The sequence below is a fragment of the Rhinatrema bivittatum genome, chromosome 7, assembly GCF_901001135.1.
Source record: "Rhinatrema bivittatum chromosome 7, aRhiBiv1.1, whole genome shotgun sequence".
NCBI lineage: Eukaryota > Metazoa > Chordata > Amphibia > Gymnophiona > Rhinatrematidae > Rhinatrema > Rhinatrema bivittatum.
In genome coordinates this window covers 142,565,553-142,593,429 of record NC_042621.1, presented here as the reverse complement: position 1 = coordinate 142,593,429, position 27,877 = coordinate 142,565,553, and the positions used below count along the sequence as shown (strand labels likewise).

At 43.4% G+C, this 27,877-nt stretch overlaps 1 protein-coding gene across 1 annotated transcript in view; it reads right to left on the bottom strand.

The window, feature by feature from the left end:
* The window catches only part of LOC115095512 (microsomal triglyceride transfer protein-like), a 135,330-nt gene that overhangs the window by 33,008 nt on the left and 74,445 nt on the right, over positions 1-27,877 (bottom strand). Inside the window, 7 exon segments of the mRNA XM_029609297.1 lie at positions 6,074-6,298; positions 8,339-8,460; positions 14,865-14,962; positions 18,438-18,465; positions 18,468-18,648; positions 20,604-20,816; positions 25,498-25,605. Of these exon segments, the coding sequence (XP_029465157.1) occupies positions 6,074-6,298; positions 8,339-8,460; positions 14,865-14,962; positions 18,438-18,465; positions 18,468-18,648; positions 20,604-20,816; positions 25,498-25,605 (975 nt within the window).

Below are 27,877 nucleotides of genomic sequence, written 5' to 3'. Positions count from 1 at the left end.
TTGACCAGCTTGTGGGGGGCCTCCTGACCCCCACGAGACTTGCCAAAAGTCCAGCGGGGGTCCGGAAGGACCTCCTGCCGTCCAATCGTGTTCGTCTATGGCCGCCGCCATTTTTCGCCGCCATTTTGGAAAATGGCGCCGGCTGAAGACAACAAGATTGAGGAGCAGGAGCCCGTTCCGGACCGCTGCCGTTCCGGACCGCCGCTGGACCCGCAGGTTATTTAAGTTATTTGGGGGGGGTTCGGGAGGGTGGGGGATTTAATTTAAAGGGTCGGGGGTGGGTTTTAGTGGGTTTTAATGTGCCGGTTTTGCGATTTTTCGATTTTTCGATTTTTCGATTTTTCACGATTTTTCACGATATTTTACCCCCCCAAACGGCAACAATACGATTCCCTCCCCCTCCCAGCCGAAATCGATCGTTAAGACGATCGAGGACACGATTCACATCCCTACTTCTCTGTACCTTCTCCATCGCAATTATATCTTTTTTGAGATGCGGCGACCAGAATTGTACACAGTATTCAAGGTGCGGTCTCACCATGGAGCGATACAGAGGCATTATGACATTTTCCATTTTATTTACCATTCCCTTTCTAATAATTCCCAACGTTCTGTTTGCTTTTTTGACTGCCGCAGCACACTGAACTGACGATTTCAATGTGTTATCCACTATGACACCTAGATCTCTTTCTTCGGTTGTAGCACCTAATATGGAACCCAACATTGTGTAATTATAGCATGGGTTATTTTTCCCTATATGCATCAACTTGCACTTATCCACATTAAATTTCATCTGCCATTTGGATGCCCAATTTTCCAGTCTCACAAGATCTTCCTGCAATTTATCACAATCTGCTTGTGATTTAACTACTCTGAACAATTTTGTGTCATCTGCAATTTGATTATCTCACTCGTCATATTTCTTTCCAGATCATTTATAAATATATTGAAAAGTAAGGGTCCCAATACAGATCCCTGAGGCACTCCACTGTCCAGTCCCTTCCACTGAGAAAATTGTCCATTTAATCCTACTCTCTGTTTCCTGTCTTTTAGCCAGTTTGCAATCCACGAAAGGACATCGCCACCTATCCCATGACTTTTTACTTTTCCTAGAAGCCTCTCATGAGGAACTTTGTCAAATGCCTTCTGAAAATCCAAGTATACTACATCTACCGGTTCACCTTTATCCACATGTTTATTAACTCCTTCAAAAAAGTGAAGCAGATTTGCGAGGCAAGACTTGCCCTGGGTAAAGCCATGCTGACTTTGTTCCATTAAACCATGTATTTCTATATGTTCTGTGATTCTGATGTTTAGAACACTTTCCACTATTTTTCCTGGCACTGAAGTCAAGCTAACTGATCTGTAGTTTCCCGGATCGCCTCTGGAGCCCTTTTTAAATATTGGGGTTACATTTGCTATCCTCCAGTCTTCAGGTACAATGGATGATTTTAATGATAGGTTACAAATTTTTACTAATAGGTCTGAAATTTCATTTTTTTAGTTCCTTCAGAACTCTGGGGTGTATACCATCCGGTCCAGGTGATTTACTACTCTTCAGTTTGTCAATCAGGCCTACCACATCTTCTAGGTTCACCGTGATTTGATTCAGTCCCTCTGAATCATTACCCATGAAAACCCTCTCCATTACGGGTACCTCCCCAACATCCTCTTCAGTAAACACCGAAGCAAAGAAATCATTTAATTTTTCCGCGATGGCCTTATCTTCTCTAAGTGCCCCTTTAACCCCTCGATCATCTAACAGTCCAACTGACTCCCTCACAGGCTTTCTGCTTCGGATATACTTTAAAAAGTTTTTACTGTGAGTTTTTGCCTCTACAGCCAACTAAACATGCAAATAATGGAGAGCTGGTTGATCTAGTGTATCTGGATTTTTAGAAGGCATTTGACAAAGACCCCCATGAGAGACTCCTCAGGAAATTGAATTGGAAGCAGTGTCCTATTGTGTATTGAAAACTGGATAAGAGACAAGAAACAGAGGGTAGGACTAAATGGCCAGTTTTCCAAATGAAGAAAGGTCATTAGTAGTGTGCCCCAGGGGTCTGGACTAGGACCTGTGCTATTCAGCAGTCATAAATGAATGAGGTGAGGTGAGCTGATCAAATCTGCAGATGACATAAAATTGTTTCAAGTCATTAGAACAGCAGCAGCAGATTGTGAGCAACTGCAGAAGGGCCTTGTGAGATTAAGTGACTGGGTATCTAAATGGGAGTTGCAATTTAATGTTTACAAGTGCAAAGTAATGCATGCAGGGAAAAATAATCCCAACTACAAGTACACAATTCTAGTTTCTGTGTTAGGAGTTAGCATCGAGGAAAAGGACCTCGGAGTCCTTGTGGACAATACCTTGAAATCTTTGGCTCAGTGTGTGGCAATGGTCAAAAAGGCAAATAGAATGTTAAGAATTATTTGGAAAGGAAGAGAGAATACTGAAAATATTATAGATCCACGGCATGACTGTATCTTGAATACTGTATCTAGTTCTGTTTGCCCCACCTCAAAAAAGAAATAGCGGACATGGAAAAGGTACAGGGAAGACCGAAGGAGCAATGATAAAGGGAATGGAGAAGCCTCCTTTTGGAGAAAGACTAAACATATTAAAACTCTTCAGCTTGGAGGGGATTTGATTGAGATTTATAGAAATTATGAGTTTGATGGAACAGTAAATAAGGAAGGTTATTAGCCCTTTCAAATAAAACTAGGACTAGGGGACATTCCATGAAATTCACAACTGGTATATTTAAAACAAATCATAGGAAGAATGTTTTCACTCAGTGCACTATAAAGCTGTGGAATCTGTTGCTAGAGGATGTAGTCAAGGCAATTAACACAGTGGGGTTCAAAAGAGGACTGATTGAGCTCCTGAAGGAAAAGTCCATAAACAGTTATTAGCCAGGGAGACTTGGGGAAGCCAGCGCTTATCCCTGGGTGTGAGATACAAGGAACGAGATCCACTATTGGGGATCTGCCGGGTACTTGTAACATGGACTTGCCACTGTCAGAGACTCGATGGAGCTTGGTTTCACCCAGCATGGCACTAATGTTCTTATTTCACCTAAATGTACACATGTACTTTTGCTTGCATAACAGTCAAATTTGCAAACTCGATGTATGCGAGTACCTTGTGTATGAAAACGGCCTTGCTCTGCGCAGGCTGAAAAGCTCATGCCGACCTTTGCAGTTAGGAGCCTGGCTGGGAATTTAGCCCTCTGTGTGCACGACATGCTCACCACAGATCTATTGGAGTTTCACACCCTCTAAAATAATTCAAAGCCACACTCAAACAGCAGTACTTCCCGCTGGACAGCATTTTAAAAAGCTGTTTTTTAAAATTCTTTATGCTGCTTCCCGACAATCTCTGGTAGAATCTGCAAATAGGACAATGTCATAAATAAGCTCAAATGGCACCTGGCTGGCCTATACTGGCTCGGCTGTCACAAATGACAAAGCCCAAAGCAATCTTCAGGAGGTAAACTGGTGCACTGCCCCAAGCATGTTTATTTCCAGGAGTCCAGGGAAATTGTAAGAAAACAGTTAAAAGAGCGATGAATATACCAACTGGAGCTGAGGGAGAGAGAGGAAGAGGAATTCTCCTGGGGCTGGCGAGGGGGCAGGGGGCACAGAGATGGAAAGAGGAAGAGGAATGCTCCGAGGGTTAGGGGTTGGGGGGGTGTGGAGGGCGCATGCCTGACGTTTCACCTAGGGTATCTAATACCCTTTCAGCGGTCCTGTGCAAATGGGGGGGGAAAGGGGAAGGTGAAGGCCAAGTGGCCTCACTCTCTCAGGCCCCTATCCCACTTCATCATGTCAGCTTAGGGTGCCCCAATCCTCTCTAAGACCTCCAAGACTACTCTTCCCTCTCCCTTATTAGTAATACAACCACTGTCAGAAGCAGTGACCTAGAGCAGACCAGCCAGAAGCTTCAGTCAGTCCTGCCATGGCTGTCCCATTGGCACTAATGAGGTAAAAAAAAAAAAATACAACAAATCCATGGTGGCACCTCCTACTGCTCTCTGCCCCACTATTGGCACGTGCTTGGTCAAAGTGAGGCAGGATGTGCAAATGCCATGGAGATAGAATATATAAGAATATAAGATATGCCATACTGGGTCAGACCAAGGGTCCATCAAGCCCAGTATCCTGTTTCCAACAGTGGCCAATCCAAGTCACAAGTACCTGGCAAGTACCTAAACATTAGATAGATCACAAGCTACTATTGCTTATTAATTACTGTCATAGCAGTTTATGGATTTATCCTCCAGGAACTTATCCAAATCTTTTTTAAACCCAGTTACACAAACTGTTGTACCACATCATCTGGCAATGAATTTGAGCTTAACTAAGCACTGAGTGAAAAAGAATTTTCTTTGATTTGTTTTAAATGAGCTACTTGCTAACTTCTTGGTCCTTCTATTATCTGAGAGAGTAAATAACCAATTTACATTAACTTGTTCAAGTCCTTTCATGATTTTGTAGACTTCTATCATATCTCCCTCAGTCATCTCTTCTCCAAACTGACAACCCTAACTTCTTTAGCCTTTCCTCATAGGGCAGCCGTACCATGCCCCTTATCATTTTGGTTGCCCTTCTCTGCACTTTCTCCAGTAAAGCTAAATCCTTTTTGAGATGTGGTGACCAGAACTTCACACGGTATTCAAGGTGCGGTCTCACAATGGAGCAATACAGAGGCATTATGACTAGAGATGTGAATCGGAACCGGAGGAGCCGCAGGCAGCGACGGTGCAAGATGGAGTGACCGGACTTGCTTGGTATTACATTCCCAGACAGCTTGGGTAAAGGGGTGCCCATTCCAGCAGTTTACCTCCTCCAGGCATGTACCAGAGACCTGGCTCTGCTGCTGCCCGCACTATCTACCTGCCCTGCAGCGAGAATGATGGAGAGTGGCAGCACAAGATCCTAGCAGGGCAGACTGAACATAGACCTGCCTTCTGTAGGAAGTACATTAACTTTCTGGCCCCTATATAAAACAATCCTGTCTCTGAAAAGCGCTAATTAGAAATCTAAAGAATAATACCTTCCCCACTTGTTATTGTCTTTCTCACTCCTCTCATCCCCACTCACGCTCTTATCCTCTTTCCCCCAATCTTCTGTCTCCTTTCTCTCCCTCCAACCTCCCTTTCCTCCCATACTTCACTGCCCACTGATTCACTGTGCCTTGCATGGGCTACTGCTCTGATTTTGCTGAAGTTGCTTCTGGCCACAGTTTGGCAGACGCTACTCCTGGCCCTGGTTGGGTTGAAACTACTCCCAACCTCCTTCTAACACAAAGCTGCTCCTGGCCTCCGTCCGATCTGAAACTGCTCCAGGTCCCACAGAGTCTCCTGCCGTTTCCTTTCCCTGCCCCTCTCCAAATGTTCCTTCCTCCTCTGCAACTGACAATTATAGGAAAAGGTTGTTTGGGGGTTTTTTTTAATAGACACAAACATAAAACTTCTATAATCAAGACAATCTTGTACAGTTTTTCTGCTAAAAAGTAGGAGCACTCAGCAGTTGTAAGCGTAAGCACCCTGCAGCTCGACCTACAGACGTTTAAGAGCCTGCTGGACATACATAAGCAGTCCATCCCATTATACTGGCACTGTAACCCTACCCTTTCTTTACTGCTTGGCCTCACAGTTGCCTTACCCCAGGGTATTTCTCTCGTGTATTCTCTCTGACTTATTTATTTTGGTATCCATAGGCTGTATCCCTGCCATGACTGCTGCTTCTTTGCTTCCCTGAGATGTTAAGAACACAAATATTGACCTGCTGTAACATGCTTCGAGCTCTCCAGTTGAGAAAATGTGAAATAAACAAACGTCGAGGACGAGCTGAATCCTGGCCTGCGGTGGCTCTAAAGCAGAACACCTCACACTTCCACCCCAGAAGACCACCTCAGTTCCGGCTGTTAATCACAGGACAACTGAAGACGGGTATTATTACTGAGCATCTAAAAACGAGGATCAAGGGTTACATGTGCTTTGTGAGCTGGATGAACAAGCAAATGATGCAAAAGATTAAAAGCTCCATGAACCCATCTTATCGCTTTTACCTGCAGATGGTCAATCAGTAGAATGTTTCCCTTGACAACGCTGGTAGGTTCTCCACTGCTCGCAAATAACTTAGTCAATAAATCTGTGTACCCTTGGAAAAAAACAACTGGGCGCAACTGAACATCAAACAGAATGGCAGACATCCCAGCCATGGCCTCCTGGTTTTCATCCCCTTCGTCTGTGCCCTCCATCAGGGATTCCAGGCCTTGTGCTTCAACAGAAACCTCAAAAAGAAAAAACGAGAGAGGCAAAGGGAGGCTTTCAGTGCAATGCACCACGGTCAAGACAGACAAACACAACTCTGCACTTAGAGTCAAAGCAGCTGCTCACATTCATCAAGTCCAGGCTCCTTTTCCTATTTTCTCCTACCCAACAAAATAAATTAAGACATGGGAGGAATTGTTTACCTTACCTATTACAGGAGCCAATTTCATATTACAAATAAGTGAGCTATTTCATTTGAAGGAGTACCACGTAGTATTACTTTTTCCATGATAAGGTCTCAGTATTGCCCATGTGCCGGGAGCTGTTCAGTTTTAGTTTGCTCATCTTACTTTGACTTCCTGTCCATCTTTGTCCCTGACATTTTGGCGTTGCCCACCATTTGGAATCAATACGGAAATCACAGGGATGAATGGGGCATAGGCCAGGGAAAAGGATGGAAATGATATATCATCCTATTCCCAAACAGAGAGAAGAGAGGTCAGTTTTCAAAAGGTTCAGGGGCCCAACTTGGGAAGTCAGGCCCCTAAACTGACCCTTCTGAAAATGTACTAGGGCAGAGTCCCTAAATTTAGGCTCCTAATTTGATTAGATTCCTAAACTGAGGATCCTAAAACAGTGGGAAGTCAATATCCGGCAAGCAGGAAATATATCTGGGGAAACTTTTCCGGGCTATTCAGCAGAACTTGGGTACCCAGGCCTCCAGCTTAGTACACTCCCATCCAGGTACAGTTAGGACTGGTATTTTTCCAACCAAACTGGTGCGAGTAACTTTGGCCATAGTGAGTGCTCACCCTGGAACGCTTCCACTGATATCTATTTTTTTTTTTTTTGCCTGGATAATTGTGAGCGCTAAAAGTTGGGCGCACACAATTTATGTAGTCGGTGCACTAAAATTTAAAAATCATGGCTTTTATGTGTGTAACTGAAAAGATTATTTGCCCAAAGGCTTTGAATATTAAACCTCTGGTTAGCTACGGGGAGGAAGTTAGGGCAGGGAAGAAAAATTTTAGATGTTTAGCACTGATGTTCAGGGCTAGGGACCTAACTTAGAAGCCAAAATCGAATAGCATTCCTAAACTTAAAAACTTACATTTTAGAGCCCGAAATGTAGGTGAATTTTCAGCTGAAAGCTTGGGCTTCTAACTTTGGCTGAAAATATGTGCCGAACAGGTAATTAAACTTAAGAGCTCACAGTTTATTAAATATCAGTCTCAAGTAGTTTAAAGACTCCAGCTTTCTGTTCTTCAAAACCTGTTACGCATCTTTAATATTCCCGCGGGTCTCTTACTGCCTCTATTAATTAGCTTTTACTTATTGAACACTATGTGCGTGCACTCTCCCCTGCTGTACCAGTGGCCTTGATGGTTGTTGCAGAGACGTTCCCTCTGGACAGCCGTAGTTAGCACTGGTCTGAGAAGAGGGAAAGGCGGGCAGTTTTCCAAGGACCCGGGGGCTGCTGGTTATCCCTCATTTTGAAGAACAATTGCTTATTTGAAGCAGACCCCAGTTACTGCCTTACCCTACAGCTTGAAACATTTCTAATCTTCTTTCACTTCTAAATATTGAAACGATTCATTTATTATATATTCTTCTGTTTTCCTAGCAGTCCTAAATATCGCTCACAGTATATTCCTGCAGCTTATATCAATGGGATGCAATACGGAGAAGAGGCCACTTTGCAGCCTTGTTCTGGCTCTGATTCCAGATGTTTTCTCCAGTGAGTCGTGAACCAGGAGATGCACAAAGCAGCAGCAACACAGCTCCCCAAGTGCCACTACAGAATACAAAGTTTGAAATGAAAAGGTGCAAAAATAGGGGAGGCAAACAGGCATTAGAATTCTGGCTTCTTTCCTGCAGTACTTGGGTAGGAAAAAAATGAAGCTAGAAGACAATTAATTCCTACCGTACTGTAGCTAGGCTGCAGTATCCAATGGCAGAAGGGATGTGAACAGGGAACGCCATTAAGACTCTCATACTTGCTTTCATGGTTTGCCCATCAATTATGTCACACACTGAGAAACTCAAACTCTGTAACCAACCTGCGAAGCTTGAAGTCTGTGACCATGACTGAGCAAAGCGAAATCTGAAACACTTTGCCTCAACAGCCCTGCCTTGGTGAAGAGCAGCTCCAAGCTGTACGTAGACTGCATGTCCTCTGCGGCTGAAAAGACAGAGACGGGTTCAAATTGGATGCATGCCCAGCAGTTTCACACCATACATACAGCAAAGAATGATTCGGGGCAACAACGAATACTCCAGCCCTTTATATTGGCTGTCAGCCCCACCAAAGAGACCTGTGTGCATTTCCTTCACAATGCTAATCATGAAGGCAAGTGCTGCATGTGCATTAGTTTGTGGGTTGAATGCGAGATTAGCCAGGGGATCTCACCATGTAAGGCTTGCACTTATGGGATTCAGGATCGCCTCCCACCTGTAGCCAGGGGAACCTAACACAGAGAAGGGGGTGAAGGATGGAGAGAAAGCCTGAGGGCAAATGAGTGGGGAGATAGGCAGCTGATATTCAAAAGATTTAGGTACCTAAGCCTACTTCTTCCTAAATGATAATCTGCCCCTAACAGGCACCTAAATGTAGGTCCCTAAAAGTGGGCAGGGCAAGCCTGGGAAGGAATGTTAGCCGGGAGTTTCAGAGCTAGTCACCTAATTTAGGTGCCTGAATGTGAGTGAACTAGTCTAAAACTTAGGCCCCTAAAGTTCAGAGAATTTTCAGCCCAAAATGTAGGTGTTTAAGTTCAGCTGAAAATTCATCTGACTTTAGACACCTACAACTGAAGCACAAAGGTGAGGCACTCAGCTTTCTTAGAATAAATTGGCCCCATAGTGATTTTGTAGGTGATCACACCTGCAATTTCACGCATTTGCTAGAATTATTAATTTGTTTCAATTTCTTTCCAGTCTTTCCTATAGTGCTTAAAATGAATTACAACTTTAGAGCACTACGATTTTTACACCACAGAAAAGATAAAAACATTTCAGAACATAAGAACATGTCTAATCAATTATAATTATTGCATAGTAAAGCATGAAAGCAGAGGTAGCAGCAGTCAGCACAGGGCCTTGTGAGTCACTGAACTCTCACTGGCACTGTGCTGACCACTGGGACATACATCCGTTTGAAATGACAGACAGTGCCAAGAACATTGTCTGAGCCTTTTTTTTTTTTTTTCAAAATGTAACAATAGAAAAAAAACCCCATGAAATCTGGGGGTTCTTCTTCAATCATTTTAGTATGCACTGTTTTGGAAATAGTGCTCACTCTATCCCCAAACGACACAAAATGACATTTTTGGGTCTGCATTCAACTACTGACCACTGGTTGCAAGTTGCAATGGAGGTCTGGCAGAAGGAGGAATGGAGGTCCATGTGTGGAGGGAACAGCCTTTTCTTTGTGCTTGCACAGCCGCACATCAAATTTAAAAAAAAAGAAGTCTTCCCGCTCTACTGCCACTTAGCCAGATAAAGTTTGCGTGCCCTCACAGTCACGTTGGAAACTGTACTCCACCTCTGACCCAGGCATAAAGTTTCCAGCCTTAACAATAAAAATTGTGAGCTCAGCCAGTGCTCTCTGCATTGGGAGGGAATACATACATAATGCTCTCATTCGCATGGGATTTCCATGCGAGTGTGATAAGCTGACCTCACATTTTTGAATGCACATTTTGTGAGCTTAAAACTCCTTACAGCATCGGTGGTAGGGTTTCCGCTCACAAAATGTGTGTTTGACCATTGGTAAAACTGTGCATTGTGCTGAATGCACCTCTCTGCATCAGCCTGTGCATTTGCAGACCCACAACAGTTCACAGGCATTAGACTCTGAACTGTGAGTCCTTTCTTTCTTGAGCAGACTGGTAACACATACAATTTAGGAAGTTCAGAAAGGGTAAGGGGATTCCAGTTTCAAAGGCTTGACTCTAGCAATATCCTGATTGCTAAAATATATTATTCATAGTCACCAGAGTCAGAAGCCAAAAAAGGACTCCAGGAAGGAGATTCTGTAGAATATGTTGCAGGAGTGACCAAATGCAGTCCTCAAGAGCCACAAAGAGGTCAGGTTTTCAGGATATCCACAATGAATACACATGAGATAGATTTTCATGCATTATCTCCATTGGGTGCTTGGGCACCCCCCCACTATTGTTTTCTGCACTCCTGTGAATAGGGAGTTGAGAAATCTGTGCTGGAGGGCTATGGGGGAAGGCAGTAAGGACTGCTGTCTCCCTGCGACTGCCACCACCTCCCTCTGCAGCCTATTGTCTGGATGTGCAAGGTCTGACCAACAGGCTGTAGCGAGACCAGAGAGCAACAGTAGCAGGGTAGGACAGACAGGCTTCCTGCATTTGGTCTGCCCTGAGATGCAGTGGAGATGAGGTAGGGCTGCGACAGCAGTACTGAGACAGGGAAAGAGGGACAAAGAGAACTGCTGGGAGATAGGATGATTGGTTAGGAGATACTGGCTAGGAAAGAATGCTGCTGTGAGGGTCTGGGAAAGGAGAAGAGGAACTATGAGAGGAAGAAGGGCGGATAGTGGAGCAGTGGGAGAGGCTGTTTGTAAGTAGCAGGTCCAATAAAACCCTTCCCCCTTGTAGTTTCAATCACCAACTGTCTGAACAGAGCCCCTTGAAGAGCACCCACAATCTGTCTACTTCTAGCCGATTTTGCAGTTGAGATACTCCAATCTATTTCCTGGATGCTAGCTCCTAATATGGAACCTAACATTGTGTAACTTACAGCATGGGTTATTTTTCCCTATATGCATCACCTTGCACTTATCCATATTAAATTTCATCTGCCATTTCGATGCCCAATTCTCCAGTCTCAGAAGGTCTTCCTGCAATTTATCACAATCTGCTTGTAATTTAACTACTCTGAACAATTTTGTATCATCTGCAAATTTGATTACCTCACTCATATTTCTTTCCAGATCATTTATAAATATATTGAAAAGTACGTGTCCCAATACAGATCCCTGAGGCACTCCACTGTCCACTCCCTTCCACTGAGAAAATTGCCCATTTAATCCTACTCTCTGTTTCCTCTCTTTTAGCCAGTTTGTAATCCACGAAAGGACATCGCCACCTTTCCCATGACTTTTTACTTTTCCTAGAAGCCCCCCATGAGGAACTTTGTCAAACGCCTTCTGAAAATCCAAGTACACTACAGCTACCGGTATACAGCAATTTGCAATCTCTCATTTGTGAGTCACACTGATGTACACCTGCCACGTATGAAATTTTAATGAAACCCTTCTAGATGTTTTTATGCAGACAAGGTCACAGACAGACGGACACAACTTATACATATGCCTAAAGAATGCCTAAAAACTGTTTTTCAACCTTTGTAGGCTGAGGGATTTTTCCTCATAAGGTTTGCAATCTTTCCTTGTCTGTCTTGTCAATCCTTTTCCTGGTTTTCTTTCCATTTTACCTCTGATTATGGTCAATCTGTATATTTCAATGAATCTCTAAGGGGGTCGATTTTAAAAATGTTTCTTTTGCAAAAATGCCCACATAAATGCCTATGCGGGCATGATTTAAAATATCAGTGTATCTCTGCTCACACCAGATATGTGCAAGGGCCTATGTGCACTCATCTTAAAATTAGCATGTAAGTGAACAGAAGCTAACACAACCTCTACAGTTAAACACATCTTTCTGCAATATTTAATGCAAAACGATTTGTTGATTTTTGAAATAATAAAACAGTGAATAAAACAGTGAATATGGCATCAGCAAAATTTTGGACACCCTTCCAGCTGATTCATTGTTACTTTTTTTAAAATTTGTTAATAAGGTCCAAAAACTTGACTGACTTGTTAGGCCTTCAGTTAGTCAGATGAAGACAATTCCATGGTTGCATACTCTGACCCTTCTAATCTCTCAGGTTGTGATTGTGTTCAGACAACCATGAGCTCCTCTAAGCCGCTGTCTGACCAAATGTAAATGAAGACAATTCACTCTTGCAAAGCATGGGGAAGGTTATAAAAAAAATCTCTAAATGCTTTCAGCTAGCAGTTTAAACTATTGTGAAAGGTCTGGTATAGAAAAGTATATTTAGTAATCATCACCAAAAAGATGGTACTGAAAGCCCTGAGAGGAGATCAGTACACCAAGGAATAAGTATAAAGAGAAATGAGAAAGTCTCATGACAGAGCCCTGAGGTACACCCATTGATAATGGGATAGTGTTGGAGGAACATCTAACAGAGCTTATACTAAAAGTGCAATGGGAGAGATAAGATGAGAACCAAGACAGAATAGAATCACGAATTCAAGTGAGGATGTTTACCAAAGAGTAGATAGATCAACAGTGGCAGATATGTCAAGGAGGATGGGAATGGAGTAAAGGCCCTTGGATTTGTCCAGGAACAGGCTGCTGCAGACTTTGGCAAGGGCTGTTTCTGTTAAATAAAGAGGGCAAAAATCCAGACTGGTGTGAATCAAGAATGGCCCAAGATGAAAGATAGTGAAGACAGCGGAGATGAACAGTATGTTTGGGTAGTTTGAATGCAAAAGGGAGGAGGGGGCTGGGATGATAGTTGGCAGGACAGGCAAGGTTAATTGAGGGTTTTCCAAGGAATGGTGTGATCAAGGATGTATGACGCAGCAGGAACAGTTGCAGTGAAAAGTGGCAGACTGACAATGTGACAGATGGAGGGGATGATGGCAGAGGGGATACAGCTGAGGAGGGCTGGGTGGAAATGAGATCGGAAAAACATGCAGTCAGTTTGGAGGAAAACAAATTTGCACAGTTCCTCCTCGAAAAGGAATTAAGGGTGCTAGGTGCCAAGGGAAGGGGACAGGATTGAAATAGGGAAGGGGAAGGTGGAGGAGGCACCTTGGTGGAGAAATCAAGATTGATCTTATGAAAACTGTTATGGAAGAAGTCAGCCAGTGTGGGCAAAACCTGCAGCATGAGGAGGGAGTTGAGTGCAAGGAAGAGAAGGTGAGAATCAGAAGCAAGCAGATGGATGTAGAAGTCTTGTTTGGTGAGTGCAATAAGAGACTGGAAGGAGGTCAGCATGAATATGAAATGCATGAAGTCACCATGAGCTTGGGATTTCAGCCAGGGACATTCTGCAGAGCAAGCACAGAACATAGGGGGAGCCACAGCCGAGGTTTGCAATGCCTTACAAGACAGACAGGGGAGGAGAACGTGTCCAAGGCAGAGGATGGTATCATTTTATATAATGTTAAACCTAATCAACTATATTCAAGCCTAGCTGGATAAGTTTGAAAGTTATCTGCGCAGGTATACCCAGATAACTCTATTTATGCATATTCAGCAGGATGTTTATTCCACAGAATATTCCTGACAACGTATCCTGTTAACTTTAGCCAGATAAGTTATCATTTAGCTGCTTTTCTGAAACCTTGGCTTCAGAGCAGCTAGATTTAAAAAAAATCAAGAGTAAATGTGTTACTTTCACATTGCATATACCTCTAGCTGCACAGAAGAGAGGCATTTAAGGAGGGAGATTCATAAGCCTGGTTGTAAAACATGAATGGAGCATAATGTTCAACATTGTACATACTTGCTTTATGCCATAAGTTAATACCATGTAAGTGCATGCACAGACTTTTAGCCACATAACCAAACAATGTTCAATCGCCAAAACATTGTGTTTGAACATCTGCTGGATTAGCACACGCTGACAAGTAGGTGCAAAGATTTCCATTCGCCCACCCTATTGAAACATTTACCCCTCGCTATTGTACTCAGATAGAACAATGGAATTTTACAATGAGTGCATTGCCACAGAAACCGATGGAAGGACATGATGCCACGGAATTTTACTGAGCTATATGATGTAGGAAAGAAGGCAGCTAGAATACCTTAAAATGCTTTCACCTTCCAAATCAGGATTAGTTTGGGGGAACATTGTATATTACAATAATAACTACAAATGTTAAAAAACTTTCTCTATGGGCAGGTCCAGTGGCTCAGTGGCAGTGTTGGTCATTGCCCTGTGCTGGGCCTGGGTGTAATTTTCCTGGGGGCTGGGGATGCTGTAAATGAGGTATTCACAGCCCCCAAAGGAAGGAAAGCCCTGGCCATTACTCAACCTAGGATCTTGGAGGTCCATATTCAGGGGCATTGAGCTGGATAACTGAAGTTATATGGCTAAATGCCGATTTTTGGATATTTCCTCTGCTTATCAGGTGAAAATTTAGCCAGAAAACGTAGGGGCATACAAGGGGCATTTCTGGGAGAGTTAGGTGAGCCAGCTATCTTTAAGACAGCCATCTATATTCAATTGTTTGGCTGCACCACTGAATATCCCTCCAAAGTTAGCCATTTGCAGTGCAGTCAGTGAAAATGGATCTCTCGATAATTCAAGTCTATTCAAAAGGTCAAATTCCTGAAATCCAGCACATCCCCTCAAATGGAGTGATGCAGTCCTACAGCTTACTGTTCCAATTCTGAACTTTACTGCATGCTGCCCTACAAATTACTTCGATTCAATTCTTACAAGGAAGCATTTCCTTTTTTCATGAACATTTCAGCACAGCTTTTACACCAAAAAAAACACGATTTATTGTTTTATTACCTGCCAGGAGTCCTGAAAAAGCAGAGGAGCTGCCAGTCCTGGAGAAAAGGCTGTAATTGTTTATCCATGGGTCTTTCAAAACTTCCTGGATAACTTTCCTGAAACAAAACAAAAAAAAACAAAAAACCAGAGCTCCAAACCTTAAAATGCTGTTTCAGATAAGTGATTTAAATATAAATCTTGGCGTTAACTGGCTAAAATATTAAGAAAGGAGCTTGAGAAGGTGAAGCTTAATGAAAGATGTTAGGAAAGTCAAACAGAAATAAAACTGTCCTTCCTATTGCCCTACTAGAAAGAAAGAGGATGAAGGCCCCGAACCATTCAGGAGCCTGAGGAAATGAGGAGTCACATCTCTGCCTCACATCCAGTTTCAGGCACTAATTAGGGAGTCTCTACAGAAAAGGTATTCACTCTCAGCCCTCAATGGCTACAAATAGGTCAGGTTTTCAGGATATCCCTAATAAAAATGCATGAGATGGATTTGCATACACACTGCCTCCATTTAGGTCCTCAAGGGCCGGGAGCGAGTACGTCTTCTCTAGAGTTCTGCTCCCCCCCCCCCTTCTCAATAAATGGCTTTCAGTGTGCATTTGGAAGAGGAATGCTCTCCATTTTCTAATGCACTGACTGACCAAACTGTACCTTCTAAGAGACCAGTGGTTCTCACAGGTGTTTCGGGACACACTAGTGTCTTGCGAGGTCATGGAAGGTGTGACACAGACCCAGCAGAAGGCTGCTCTTTCCTCATCGGTCTGGACAGGGGTTGTCTGATTTCTCCTTTATTGGGTATGAGAGGAAGCTGCTCTTGCTTCCTTCTCCTCTTCCTGGCCCAGTGGGAAGTTATTCCCTTCCCTTTCACCCAGATCAGAGTGAGATATCACCAACTCCTGTTCATACGGGCCCGGCAGGACACCAACTTTATCTTCCTCTGCCTGACCTGGCAGTGAGGCTGCTGATGCTCTCTTCACCCCATGGAACCTGCACATGAAAGCAGGAGCATGAGGAAGAGAGGTGCGTGCTCTATAGATCCACTGCCGACTTCCGCTGCTGCTGCCTCATCTTCTTCCTCTCCTCAATGCTTCTTGCCTTCATCTGCTGCTGGTAAAGTGGGAGGGAGACTCGGGTTTGGACTGAGGGCTTTTATGCTGGCTGGGAGCCAGGAAGAGTGGGAAATGTGCTGGTCAGGAAGGTCTTGGGAGATGGGGGAGTCAGGAGTCTGCTGGGTAGGAAGGGGTGGGGGAAAGAAGGACTGGAAGCTGCTGGGCAGGGAGGAGAGATGGAAGTGGAGGCAGAGATGGAGGTGTGGGGGGCTGCTGGGTTGAGGGAGAAGGGAGGTCAGGGGATGCTGAGCAGGAAGGAGTGGGAAAGAGGTGGTCAGAGGTATGCAGGGTAGGGAAAGGGAAAGGGAAGGGCAGGGAGAGTTGAGCAAGGGAGAGAGGAGGCCAGGGAAGAGGAAGCAGATGTGGGGGGGTGTGAGAAATATTGGACAGGGATAACTGAGTAGTTGGGAGAAGTGAGGGGTGATGGAGGCATGGAGGGGGGTGACTGGGTATAAGGGCCATACTATGACAGTTTTGAGAATATGCATGAATTCTCTTTTTGAACTTTGCTTCATGTAGGAGGAAATAGATTTCTGTTCTTCTTCTCCAGTTTTGCACTGCATGCAGAAGAAGGTCTTGGGGATTCCATTCCAGTTTTTGTTTCTGCATTTGTAATTTGTGGTATTTTATTCTATATTAGCTGAAGGTAGGTCTGTCTGTATGTCTGTATGTGTATGTGTGAGACTAAGACGTAGCATGTAGGGATTTGTATCAGTCTTATTTGCTGTATTTTCTCAATATGATATTGCACTGGTGGAGAACTGCTGCCTTTCCCTGGGTAGGGCTACTGGCAGCACATCTAACCAGTTGGGTTTTCAGGAGATCTATAATGAACATGCATGAGATAGATTTGCATACATTAGAGACAGGGTTTATGCAAACCATTCCATACATATTCATTATGCAGTCTGAGAACTCAAATGGATAGGTGTGCCTCCAGCAGAGAGATGAGAAACACTGCATTAACCCATGCCTATATAATTCTGTTCAGTGCCTTGATAAGCAGCATCAGCTCCTCTCTCACTGCTACCCATATAACTGTTTTTAGAATAAACTTTGCCAAGTTGTCGTTTGAACATCTGCATCCTCATGCTCCATCTCTCCTACGACCTTCATGTCTTGTCTTTATTTCCTCTTTTATTCATTCATATCCATGATGGTTTTCTTACACACTTATTCTGTATTTAGTTTTGCTTAATATTTTTTCATCTCTTGGCCTACTGACAATATCTCTCCCTATTCCTAGAATCTTCTTCTCCTTTCCTTGACTTTCTTTTCCTTGACATATCCTATCCTATTTATTTTCTTCATATGGTATAATCAGGTATTAGTAGCTGGTAACCCATAAGCACAGCAGTTCATGGACCTATTCTGCCTATTAGCTGCTCTACTATAATGTTTGGATCCAAACAATAACGGGCTGCAATAAGCTGATACTTTATGTAGGTGTGTCTAACAAAGATCCCGCAAAATGACCTTTGGAAATACATTTTGCATGTATAGATTTCATAAAGGATTATTCGTTATAACAGCATACAGAGGTCCATATTCAAAAGATTCACCCAGGTAACTTCAGGAGTTTCCTGGAAAAATCTTTGGTTTCAAAAATTCCCCTACCCCCATCTCCATTTAAATTCTGTGCAGGTAATTCATTATACGCAGAAAATCTAGTTGGATAAAAAAAAGAGAGGCAGTGGTGGAGCATTCAAGGGGAGGGGATTACCGTTAACCTATTAGTGCACATGTTGTGTGCTATCTGGATACATTTATCTGATTAAGCTTGGTTGTGCCGGAGAGCTGTCCTAAAGTTATCCAGATAACTTTAACGGGGTATATTCAGCATCAACGTGCATCTACTTAGATTCCACTGAATATTATCCAGGTAGCGTGATCTGGATAACTTTCCTTCCTCAACATCCAGCTTCACAGCGGATACATTTTCAAAAATGATTCACCTGGGTAAACTTGCCTGGTCGAACACTGTCTTCCTGTGCCCGGCTAAAAGTTTTTATGGGCTTTTGCAGCACACATTCGTTTAGCCGGGTTGAAAAAAAGGAATTCCCAAGGGTGTGTGGAGGTCAGGAGAGGAAGAAACCTGCACAAATAGCAGGCGCAGAGCACAGAGTCGCTTGCAGTGCACATATTTACAAAAGAGAAACATGGGTGGTTTTCCCGTTGAAAACTGGCTGCAAAGTACCAGGGCCCACATACACTGTAAACAACATGAGTTATTTAAAATCTCCTCCAAAGCAAATGGAAAAAAAGAGCACAAGTTTCATATACTTTATTTAAGGGAGATCCCGTAAATGGGTCTTCATTTCAGATTGCCATAGTAAAGATCTCAGACCAGTTACATGAACAGCAGAAAAACCAGAGGGATGGATCATGGGAGGAGTCAAAGGGTAAGGATGAAAGAAAGGAGACAGGAAAAGGTTTCTAAAAACACGACAGATAAAGCTTCCTCTTATTTTACCTTGCCGGGTGTTGGGAACGTTGAATAATTTGGATTTGGAAAGCAAAAGCTTTGCGATTTCGGCATTCATTTCGTCGAGGGCTAGCAGAATGTTGATGACATCCATGGGCAAAGGGTCTTTGACTAATAGGATTTCCGCAGCTGACAGGCGGGAGGTGTTTTCATACTTTCTCTGGGTCTGGTGGAAAATCCTCCTCAGAGCCTTTTTCACCTTATACAGTTGGAATAGACTGAAATCATTACCGTGGTATGACGGTATGTCTTAACTCATAGAATTAACACAAAATGCCTGCTAAGAATGTGTGAGCTCATTTGGATTGGATCAAAATACCTCCCTCCTGACTCCACTTCACTTCTGAAAATGTATCTGGCTCCACATGAACACTTGTAATTCCTTTCTGGATTCATTTGACTTTCCTCGCCAATAACTGGATCAAAAGTATCTCCCATGATTACCATCTTTGATGGCCCAATACCTGAAAGTGGAATGATCTGTGAAGCTGTGAAATACATTTTTCATCATCATCGTCTCTCTTCCTGCTATTCTAATATGCATAGGGATGTGGGGTTATTGGGCAAAGGCATTTACATGGCAAGTTCTCTTTTGGTTTGATTGAGTTTCTTGAGATTCTGGATTGAGATGCCCGAGATGTGTCTATTAAGATCTGTTCAGACACTGAATGGATCATTCAGATCATGATTTAAACATGGTCAGAGTACCCTGTATTAAAGTCCAAACCTGCCTATACTGAGACTCAGCAGAGGCAGTAGGCACCACTTCTTTATGGCTGCCTCCTCTTTCTTCAACCCTTGTACATGCGTCATTTCTAATCAGGAAGCCCATGCAGCAGGAAGACAGGAAGCAAAGGAGGTGGCAGCTGCAGACAGGCAGCACCATCCTTTCACTATCCCCTGTGGTTGCCTGCTGCCTCTGCTTTAGGTCCATAACTGACTGCCTCTCCTGCTCCTCTCATGCTAGAGGTAGTAGCTTTGCCTGTGCCCAAGCTGCCACAAGACTGGGAGATGCCAAAGATGATCCAGGAGGGAGTGCAGATTGGTGCTGGCAATGGATCACTGACAGAAATGAGGTGGTCTCTTCCTGCGGCTGTGGGAGGCAATTGCCTCCTGCAGTTTGGCCTTCTCTCTTCTCTGCAACACATGTGATCTGGCTGTCTACCCCTGATTGGCTTCCACATGTTCCTGGTTGAGAACCATTGAGCTAACACAGACACAGAATCAATAGTAAACAAGCACTGGATAGGGTAAGAAAATGCACCATATTGAAAGGCAATGCTAACATTACTACATTTTATTCTGTGATTTGTTTGCACCTGCTGTTTTTTTTTTTTTTTAAATTAGAGCCCTGTGTGACAATATCCATATTTCTCTATAGATAGCTGGATAGGCTTAATATATATATACACACACACACACACAAATATACTTTATGCACTTCCACCAAAACTCAAACAACAATTATGTAAAATAAAATCCACCCCAGAACACTCAACCATCTCCATCAGCAACATAGAAAGGTCCAGTACTGCCAGCCAAGCCGAAAAACCACTATCCAGACAAAAAAATGTTGACCCTGGCCCTCCAGATCACTCTCTAAGGATTTACTAAGCTTTTTTCCGCCATAGCCATAGAATAGGAGAAAAGCCTTAGCGAATCAGGCCCATAGATAAAGACAATAGTTACAGACATATACACATTGCATTAATACTAGACCATTTTCACTGTTCGAGGTCCCCAGTAGATCCACAAACCTACTGTTGCTAGACCAAAATGTATAAAAACTATCCACTTGTTGGATACCCTTTTTTTTGAGTCTGCTCCATCTGCTCACCCACCCTGAATCTTATCGCTTTCCCCTTGAAAATGACCTCGAAACTGTGGCGACTCCACTGAATATATTCAAGCTTCTCTTATAAGTACCGAAGGGAAGATTAAGTGTCAGATCAGAACAGGACAGCAAAACAGTCAAATCGTAAGAGGAGCTCAAGAATCCAAAGACACGGAGCAGCGACCACACAAGAAGAAGAACTAAAAAGAGATGCAATGGAGGAAATCGGGATGGCACCTTGCCTAGGGTACAGAGAGCCGGGCATGAAATGAATGTAGGGGAGGGGGAAAGAAGACTGAGGGGAGATAGCGGCACCGTACCTTGCTGGTAATATGCTTGGCTGGAAAGCTCTGCAGTACAGACAGAGCTGTGCCTGATACCACCCCAGAGCCTTTTTCTGCATGCTCCAGCAGAAGAGGGATGGTTTCGGGGAGCCGCGCATTCTTCAAGGAGAGCAGGTAAATCTTTTTCTCCGATGCATCGACAGTCTGTTTCAGGCCCTCTACCACGGTTGCCTTTGCATATTCCACTTCCTGCGCAATGACAGCAAGGCATGGTGTCAACGTTTGTACACAGCCTGACGTGCGGCTGTGACAGGCAATGGATCTGGGGTCTTTATAAGAAAGTTAATTCAATCTATAGTAAATGTGGCCCTCCTGATACTCAGTGACTTTGATACCCTGGGTCCTGTCAAATCACAGCCATTCACATTACAGCAAGTCTGATGTAATTGCCAATCGCCGCGCTGGGGGGACACCAGGCTGCAAAATCAGAGGGAAGCATCACGGCACTTGATAGAAAAAAAACCATGTTGACTTGTAAATGCCATTCTCTTCTTGTTCTTTCAAATGCACCCTGGCTTCTAATGCACGTCGGAGCTTTCTGTCACAGCAGCATTGCTCTTCCCCTGCTCTTGCCTTCTAAGTACCAAGGGCCAATAAATGCTGCGTAGGGCAAAGTTTGTGATGATGCTAGAAAAGAACCTGGAGACCGGTGTGCTAACCTCCCTGACCTACAGACCCTCCTCTTTCTCAGCCCAGGTCAGAAATATTTTCATGAAGCGGGCTGCTGCCTTCCATATGGGGAAGCCATGAAGGCCTCAGGAGAATAAGATGGCTTTCTCCCATTCAATATGGCAACATGCACTCGCCAAACAGAGAACGTGTGGAGCATTAGGGTGAAGCTGCCAGGCCTCAGAGGTTTCTTTTATTTTCTAGTTGTTTGTTTTTTTGGTTTTTTTGTTAAAACAAATCCACAATTAATGCCCAACTGGACCTCCGCAGGCTAGAAACATTGTTAATGTTCTTCCAATGTTATTGACTTTCTAGGGATGGTACAAATAGCTGTGCAGGCACATTCCTACATCGAGAAAAATCATTTTGAACATTCATCAGCTTCCTAGGCTGCTAAGTGATTTTGTGTTCCTAGAGGTAGATATTCAAAGTATTTGCCCAGCTAACATTTTCCTTTACAAATTTTCTTCCATTCCACTAGCTAAACTTTAGCTGGGTGAGTCTTTATGTATCCAGATAAAAAGGGGCAGTGCAGGAGGCATCACAGCGGTGTGGTTAAAATGTATCCAGCTTTGCACTGATATTCAGAGCCTACTGGGTAAAGTTATCTGGCTAGCTTTGATTTAAAAAAAAAAAAAAAAAAAAAGAAACTGCTTTCCTGCAGTTAGCCAGATAAAAAAACTAGCGTGCCAAGTGGATGCCAATTCCTCAATCCTCTACCTTAAAAAAAAGATTACAAGCAAATCCCCAGCACCAACTTCCATTCCTACAAGTCCCAAAACTGGTCCTTTGGACTGAATACTAAGAGGGTAATATTCAGACACTGACTGGCTTGTAAAATTAGACAGATAAACTGATCTGGCTAACTGAGTGGATAGTCAATAGAGATGTGAATCGGAACCGGAATCAGTTCGGATTCCGGTTCCGATTCACATCATGTTTTTATTTTCGTCCGGCCCGATCACGGTTTTATCGGCTGCACCGAGCCGATAAACAAAAATCCCACCCCGACCCTTTAAAACTAATCCCTTAGCTTCCCCCACCCTCCCGACGCCCCCAAAAAAACATTTTACAGGTACCAAGTGGTCCAGTGGGGGTCCCGGGAGCGATCTCCCGCTCTTGGGCCGTCAGCTGCCACTAATAAAAATGGCGCCGATGGCCTTTGCCCTTACCATGTAACAGGGTATCCGTGCCATTGGCCGGCCCCTGTCACATGGAGGGAGCACTGGATGGCCGGCGCCATCTTTAAAAATTGTGCGGGCCATCCAGTGCTCCTACCATTTGACAGGGGCCGGCCAATGGCACGGATACCCTGTCACATGGTAAGGGCAAAGGCCATCGGCACCATTTTGATTAGTGGCAGCCGACGACCCGGGAGCGGGAGATCGCTCCCGGGACCCCCACTGGACCACCAGGTACCTGTAAAAGGTTTTTGGGGGGGTCGGGAGGGTGGGGGAAGCTAAGGGATTAGTTTTAAAGGGTCGGGGTGGGTTTAGGGGTTATTTTTGTGTGCCGTTTTTCCCGCCCTCCCCCCAAACGATAAGAGAACCCCCACGAAAAATATCATGGGGTTTTCCTATCGTTTTGGGGGAGCCCCCGATTTCTGATGATTTTGAAAATATCGTACGATATTTTCAATCGTCCGAAGCCCGATTCACATCCCTAATATTCAACGCAATGCTGCATACACCTGACTATCTTAAAGTTAGCCAGATAAGTTTATCCGGCTCACTTTAGGACTACTCTACGGCATGACCACAGTTAGCCAGTTTCGTTATCTTGCTAACTCTGAATATGGGAATTAACCATATAATTTATCTGGCTAGCTTATATCTCTGACCCCAGAATGCCCCTAGGTCACCCAGATTAATTTTAGCTAGATAATGAGTTATCAGGCTAAACCTTAGCTAGGTAAGTGGGGAAAATATTCAAAAACTGGCATTCAGCTGGATAACTCACAAGGTACCCGGCTAAATGCCACTGAATACTGAGCCCTAAGAGCCTAAATTTTAAACCTAACAATGGTACAGCATTTACTCGCATAAGTGGACTCACAGAGACCTATGCTAATGTCTTATAAACTGTGTGGTAGGAGCTACACAGTTTATAAAATACCACATAGTTGTGTCCCAAAGCTACACGTGTACAGTTCAGTATGCACAAATATTTCCAATGCAAGAAAGCAAACTTTCTCAATCTATTCTATAAAATTACGTGCATATACTTTAGGTGCATAAAAAAAACCCAACATGTCCATGTAATAACCCTACTTTATACGCGGAGGCAGGTGTTTTATTAAGTGTGAGTGCACACAGATCAGAAAATACTTGAATGTATAACTTGGAATCACCTGTTCACTGAAACCTCCATCAGTTCACCCAGTCCTTCCCCAGTTTTTTTAAAACCCTCTAGCACTACCAGTTCACCCAGACTTTTCACTCAAAAACTACAGCCAACGGACAAGTCTGATTTCACTTGCGCCAGCCAATTGCAGGTGTAAAAGTATACAAATAGGTTTAACAATGTACTGTATATGCATCTCTCTCGTACTAAATAGCAACAACTGTGCTTACTTCTGAATCCTGCTCCAGAATGCCCCAGCCCACTCTTTATTGCTACGAGTAAAATGTACACGCGAAATGGAAAAATACACGTATACTCTTGACATATGTTATTTTTACGTTCAAAACCCCTTTGAAAATTTACTGTTAAATGTGATAGAGAAGACAACTCTCGGCACATTAGTATTAATTTATTCACCTCAATCTGGGTGAAAAGATCAATCCCTGATCAGAACTTTAACTGGCTAATGTACTCTGGGAAACGTTGGCCAGTTAGCATTAGACAATTCTAAAAGGGGACTGGCCCCTTCACGGACAGCTGTCATTGGTCTTTTCACGCAGCGAGACATGAATAGATTAAAACTAATCAGCCGAGCGCACTGTATAACCTGCACTCTGATGTGGGTTAAATAGACGCTAATCCACCCCCTAATGCAATAGGGGGGTTAGCGTCTATTTAACCCGCGTCAGATGCGGAGTGAATGCAATAGCGCTCATCACATGCAAATGCATGTGAATGAGGCTATTACTCATTCACTCCGGATGCAAAAAACAAAAATGTGCATCTCAGAAGCACATTTTGCTCTCAGATATTAACGCCTGCCTGAAGCAAGTGTTAATAGCTGAGCGCAGGTAAAAGTAGTACAGAAAAGCAGAAAACCTGCTTTTCTGTACTACTTTTCTTAAGTAAAAAAAAAAAAAACCTCGGCAGACAGCTGAGTTATGAAGACCGACGCCGGTAAACTTGGCGCCGGTTTTCATAACCGGCCATCTGCCAGTAATGAAAACAGACACCGAGCTTATTGTCGGCCATTTTCATTACTGGCAGACGGCCGGTTATGAAAACCATCACCGAGTTTACTGGCATCGGTCTTCATAACCGGCAGCTGCAGCGGGGTCATGTTAGCAAGGAGGCACTAAGGTCGCGCAAGCCACCCTAGCGCCTCCTTGCTAGCGCGACCCCCTAATTTGGGTATTGGATGGTGTCCCCCTTGCGGGCGCCATGTGCGCGTTAGGAAAGCGGGCGCTGACTTTTCAGCGCCCGCTTTCCGTGCTTTTTATTGCATCGGCCCCTTAGTATTCAGCCCAGTGGGCAACGTTTGAGTGCTCAGGAGGTGAGAATATGTCCAACAGTTTGTTTTAAAGTAGGGAATGAGGGGGCTTGGCACCCACCTCGCACACTAGCTTTTTTTTTTTTTTTTTTTGTAAATATTCAAAACCCTGATGAGTGGCCAAGTTTCTTGGATAACTTTATCTAGGTAACTTTAGCTGAGTATATTAAGAGGGAGGCTTGCCTTGTTAAATTCTGCTGAACATCCCAACCAAAAACATTGGCCAGTTAACTTTAAGCAGTTAATTTCCCACTTGCCACATCACTGACTATTGGACTCCTAATTTTTACATTTCAAAATCTTCATTTTAAGCAGTTTTCTATGCATTATCTTACTTCTCCATGTGGGATTCTCCTAACATGCTCATTTACCACCAATATTACTTACCCAATAGCACAATTACCCAATAGCACAATTACCCAACAGCAGACCTGCGTCCATCACCTTCTGGGGGGAGAATACCATACAAAACCATTAATATGAACATTTACCGAGCACCCTGAAAAGTGAAACTGCCAGGAAACCAACCTTCAAGCTACAGAGCTTCATTTGGCACATCCTGCGAACAAGGGCGCCAATTACAATGATCCCACTCTCCATTATCGCGGGGTCTGTTACCTGCCCAGTTAGCTTATCCTGGGAGAAGAAATGGGAGAGAAACACAAAGAGGGGATTAAGTTCTCATTTCTCTAGTACCCTCCTCTACCTGTAACTTCCTTTTCTCACTCAAGAAACTACATCACTTAAAAAAAAAATGTATGTGTGTCTCTAGATAATATTCTCCAATAAATTATAGCCAGACCAGTAATTTTAAAAAGAGAATTTTTTTTTCAAGATTTAAGTACCTTGTTGTTGGCTTACCTGGAATCTGCTTTTGTTGTCCGTTGTATTTTTGATTGCAAAAATGCTTATTTTGTATTTTTTTTGGCCTGTCACTTTCTTCCTGCTCACTTTGGCTTCCTGGCTTCTGCTAGCGCAGCAATACCCAGAGCATTTGTTTGTAAATAGCTGAGGGATTTCTCCCCATTTTGAAACCTCCCTACTCGTCGCTTTTCTAGATCCCATCACTGCAGCAAGTACCCTCCGGAAAGACACCCATATACCCAGGGTCTGACAGTTAAGTGTAACTTACTAGTGTGCAATGGCAGGACCTCTATTACCTTTTTGAAAATTAATTTTAATTTTGCTAATTTACAAAACAAGAAATCTCAAGATCTCTGGAATAAGATATAAAGCATGCATCATATAAATAATCAAAAGAATACAGAATCGCCTTCTCTGCTCAGTCCACTTCTCTGCTCAGTCCACTGCTCAGTCCTCCAAAAGGAGTAGTCTAGTATTTTTTTTGGTAATGACATTTTTCTAATAAATTTTGGGCTTATAAAAGTTGCCAGATTGACAGCACAAGAACCCCAAATCCTCACCACAAGCACAGCACGAGCAATGGTAGGGCATGTTTTATCCATTCTGCCCTGCCAACTTGCTTCCACTCTGGTGAGACCCCCCTTCCACGGGTGACAGGAGCATAGTGTTATAAAGAAAATCTTCAAGACAACACTCGTAAAATGTATGCTTTAAGCAAAGACATCACCAAGGAGAGATTCTACAGCAGAAAGCAAATTCTGCCCTAGCAGAATTGGAGACCCCCAGGGACCTTCTGCATGCCATATCAATTGATTTATTGTGCAATTTGCAAAACATTTTTCTACAATCCAAAAGACCTAAGGATATGTGATAAATCCATACTGACCAGGTCTCTCTCTACCTTTAAAAGTCTATGAAAATTATTCACAGCAAATGGCAATGCTACTAACAGCCCTCCAGCCTGAGCAACAAAACAAAAGATTATAGGCTCAAAAGCTGACTTACACTAGACTTTGAAAGGAAGACAGAAGTGGCTCACGGTGGATTTTTATTCTAATAACTGTTTCCTTCTTTAGACATTGTGTGCCTGATTCTCTAACCCATTTACGAGCTAAATCTCTGAATTATGCACACAAATGGCTCACTATGCAATAGCCCGGGACTCAGTGCACATAAAAAGAATGCATTTAACCCAATTTCATGCATACTTTTACGTAAACAGAGGCTAGGTGTTCTTGGGTGGGGGTGGAGGACGTCAGGTGAAGTTGGGAATTAGGCACAGAATTTTATATTTTAATAATGTATAAAGAGACACTTTACGCAATCTTGGGGTATATGACTGTAAAAACAAGACCAGTCATATGCAATGACCCTTCTAGCACCAAGTAATGAAGCATTCCCATATTTTTAAAAAGGTACGTTTGTCTGAATTGGTTCTGAATTGATTGATTGATTGATTGATTTCAATAAAAATAAAATTTAAAAAAAAGTATGCACTGTTATATACTCTCAATAGAGCAAGCAGGTAACTAACTGCATGTGGGTCACTTTGCGCACCTTCCAAGTAACTTCCCTGGGCATTTTCAAAGCAAACTTCTTACATGCAAGAGTATGCCATGAAAATGTTAAGCTAAAAGCTGTGCATGCAAGTTGCTTGCAGATTTTAACAACAATTACAAATATTAATCTCCCAGGGGCAATATTCACTAGCCCACATTGTCGCAAAGCAGAGGGGCACTTTGTAGCTAATTTTCAAAGAAAAATCCCCCAGGTGGTGCCTCTTTTGAAAATTAGCTAGCGTCAAGCATGCACGCTGAAATCACCTGGCATCCACGTGCCTTGCACCTGCATTTTATGCAGGTGGCCAAGCGGTATAAAACAACATGCACACATTGGGAAATCGAACGCACGTGTGCTCTTTTCTCCCTCTGCCCTGAACAAACCCTCAGGAATGCCTTTTTTAAACGCTGGAATCCCGTATGCACTCTTAGCTGGACGGAGAAGAGCAGGTTACACGTAATTGTCAGCCAAGCCAATTTATCCA